The sequence below is a fragment of the Macaca thibetana genome, chromosome 8, assembly GCF_024542745.1.
Source record: "Macaca thibetana thibetana isolate TM-01 chromosome 8, ASM2454274v1, whole genome shotgun sequence".
Taxonomy (NCBI): Eukaryota; Metazoa; Chordata; class Mammalia; order Primates; family Cercopithecidae; genus Macaca; species Macaca thibetana.
In genome coordinates, this window is record NC_065585.1 from 134,853,117 (window position 1) to 134,855,829 (window position 2,713).

The following is a 2,713-nucleotide window of genomic DNA, read 5'->3' on the forward strand; positions in this document are numbered from 1 at the left end:
TGCAGCCAATACCAGTTCTGAACTCTACCCAGTGACCACGGGCCAGGACCTTTATAAGATGGACGGCTCGGTGTCTTCCCCAGACTCAGCTCCTGGTGAAGCTCCCAGCCATCAGCCATGAAGGTCCTGTATCTCCTGTTCTCGTTCCTCTTCATATTCCTGATGCCTCTTCCAGGTGAGATGGGCCAGGGAAATGGGAGGTTGGAAAAATGGAAGAATCGGGTAGAGGCTGTCCATATCCTCTCTGATTTCCCCTAATTCTCCCTCTGTTTCTCTCTCCCTCCCTCCTCTATCTCTCTCTCTCTCCTGCCTCTCTCTCTCTTCTTCCATCTCTCTCTCTCCTGCCTCTCTCTCTCTCTCCTGCCTCTCTCTCTTCCTCTCTCTCTCTCTCTCCTACCTCTCTCTCTCTCTCTCCTGACTCTCTCTCCTACATCTCTCTCTCCTGACTGTGTCTCCTGCCCTTTGCTCTCTCCCTGTCTTTCTCATTTCTCTTTCCCTACGCGCTCTCTTCTACCTCTCTCTCTTTCCTGCACCCTCTCCCTCTATCTCTCTATTTCCCGTCTCTCCTTGTCTCCCTCTATCCCTCTCTCTCCTGACTGTCTCTCTATCTCCCTCTCCTGTCTCTGTCTCCTGTATCTGTCTGTCTCCCTCTATTTTTATCTCTCCTGACCCTTGCTCTCTCCCTCTCTCACTCCTGTCCCCTCTCTCTCTATCGCTCTCTCCTGCCGCTCTCTCCTCTCCCCACTCCCTCCTGCCTCTTTCTCTGTTTCCCTCTCTCTCTCTATTTTCCCTGTCTCTCTCTCTCCCTCTGTCCCCCAGAGCTGGTCTTTCTCTTTCTTCTACACACACTTTTAGACTGAGTAGACCGTATGCGTTACATAATTGAACCAAGCATTGGTTCAATATAGAAGTTTGACAACTCGATGGACACCTCACTCTTTCTTCTGAGCCAATATGAAGGAGCCCAGTAGCTTGTAAATCTCATCTCCTCACTGCTTTCCATGCTATAACTGCTAAGACTGTGGTTGAAACCTGTTAGGTGACTTTTTAAATAAAAGTCAGAAATTTTGATTTTATCTAAAGAAAGTAGTACAGAATGTCATTTTCTAAATTTTTATATTGAAAGGGTAGATACTGCAACCTAGAAAATTCCAGATAATCTTAAGGCCCAGCCTATACTGTAGGAGCTACTGCTGCAGACACTCTGCCCCTAGGACTTTTCCGATCGGAGGCCCTGAAAACAGTCCCTGCCACGAGGCCACCGCAGGTTCACAGTCCAGAGATGGCCCATGGAAAGCAACTTTTAACCGGGACATCTAACCTTCCATTTTCTCCTTGATATTATGGAAATAAAATAAAAACCATGAAAGGATAAAAGAGGGAGAGTGGAAGGGAAGGATAGAGAGAGGAAAAAGAAAATTTGAGACTAAAACTAAAACAATTAATCACATAGATATTATATTGTGAAAGCATCATTTTACCAATTTTATTTATGAGTCCTGGGTGTTTTGAGAAGAACGGGGCTCTGAGTGGCACCAGAGACCTCAAATTTTCCACACCTAGAACAGTATCATGAAGGAAGGCAGGGAAGTAGGGAGGCAGGGAGGGAGGCAGGGAGGCAGGGACGGAGGCAGGGAGGGAGGGAGGGAGGGAGGCCGGGAGGGACTGAGGCAGGAGGGAGAAAGGCAGGGAGGCAGGCAGGGAGGGAAGAAGGGAGGGAGGCAGGGAGGGAAAAAGGCAGGGAGGCAGGGAGGGAGGGAGAGAGGCAGGGAGGCAGGGAGGGAGGGACAGAGACAGGGAAAGATAAAAAAAAGAAGAATGAGGATTGAAACCAGGACTTAGATATTAGAAACAAGCCATTACAAAAGTTTATTTCGGTGGTTAATTGTGGTTTTCAACTGTAAGCTATGTGGTGTTATTTTCAGAGATATTAAAAACAAGCCATTACAAAAGTTTATTTCTGTGGTTAATTGTGGTTTTCAACTGTAAGCTATATGGTGTTAATTTCACATTGAACAATTTCTGTGAGTTGTATCTTTTTATCCCATCTCAGATCAAATACTTAACAGACTAAATGATTTGAAAAGCAAAAAGTTACTGGCTTGTGTGTTAAAACGGAGGTAGGGTGGCTTTGATCTTATCTACTTGTGGTGGAGCTGAAGTCACAAGAGAACATTACCGAGCTCCTACCAGACCCCACCGGGAGACCCCAGTCACTCAGGAGAGATCAGGGTCTTTCACAATCAGATTCGACAAAAACTAACATCCCCCAAACCACAGCAGTGCCAGTTTCCATGTCAGAAACTTCCATCCAAATGATTGACTCGCGTCTCATGGAAAAGCCCTGGCTTCAGAAAGAAGTCCACTGCAGATTTATTCAAGGCAATACAGACACAGCGTTTGTGTTTTTGCAACATGAGTTTTGAGTTCTAACACGCTGTTTGCTCTTTGTGTGTTTTTTTCCTTTTAGGTGTTTTTGGTGATATAAGGAATCCTGTTACCTGCCTTAGGAGTGGTGCCATATGTCATCCAGGCTTTTGCCCTGGAAGGTATAAACATATCGGCGTCTGTGGTGTCCCTGTAATAAAATGCTGCAAAAAGCCATGAGGAGGCCAAGAAGTTGCTGTAACTGATGTGGATTCAGAAAGGGCTCCCTCATCAGAGATGTGCGACATGTAAACAAAATTAAACTGTGGTGTTCAGATTTACGGAA

General features: G+C 46.0%; 1 protein-coding gene across 1 annotated transcript; it reads left to right on the top strand.

Moving 5' to 3' along the window:
• On the top strand, positions 1 to 2,713 carry LOC126961108 (defensin beta 4A-like). The gene is made up of 2 exons (XM_050801162.1): positions 1 to 175; positions 2,471 to 2,713. The coding sequence occupies exons 1-2, from the start codon at positions 118 to 120 to the stop codon at positions 2,605 to 2,607; spliced, it is 195 nt and encodes a 64-aa protein (XP_050657119.1). The 5' UTR covers positions 1 to 117; the 3' UTR covers positions 2,608 to 2,713.

Excerpts from the sequence above, each read along its gene's own strand:
- LOC126961108 (XM_050801162.1), top strand. The coding sequence starts at position 118 with ATGAAGGTCCTGTATCTCCTGTTCTCGTTCCTCTTCATATTCCTGATG. Across the intron at positions 176-2,470 it reads ATTCCTGATGCCTCTTCCAG|GTGTTTTTGGTGATATAAGG; the intron begins GTGAGATGGGCC and ends TTTTCCTTTTAG.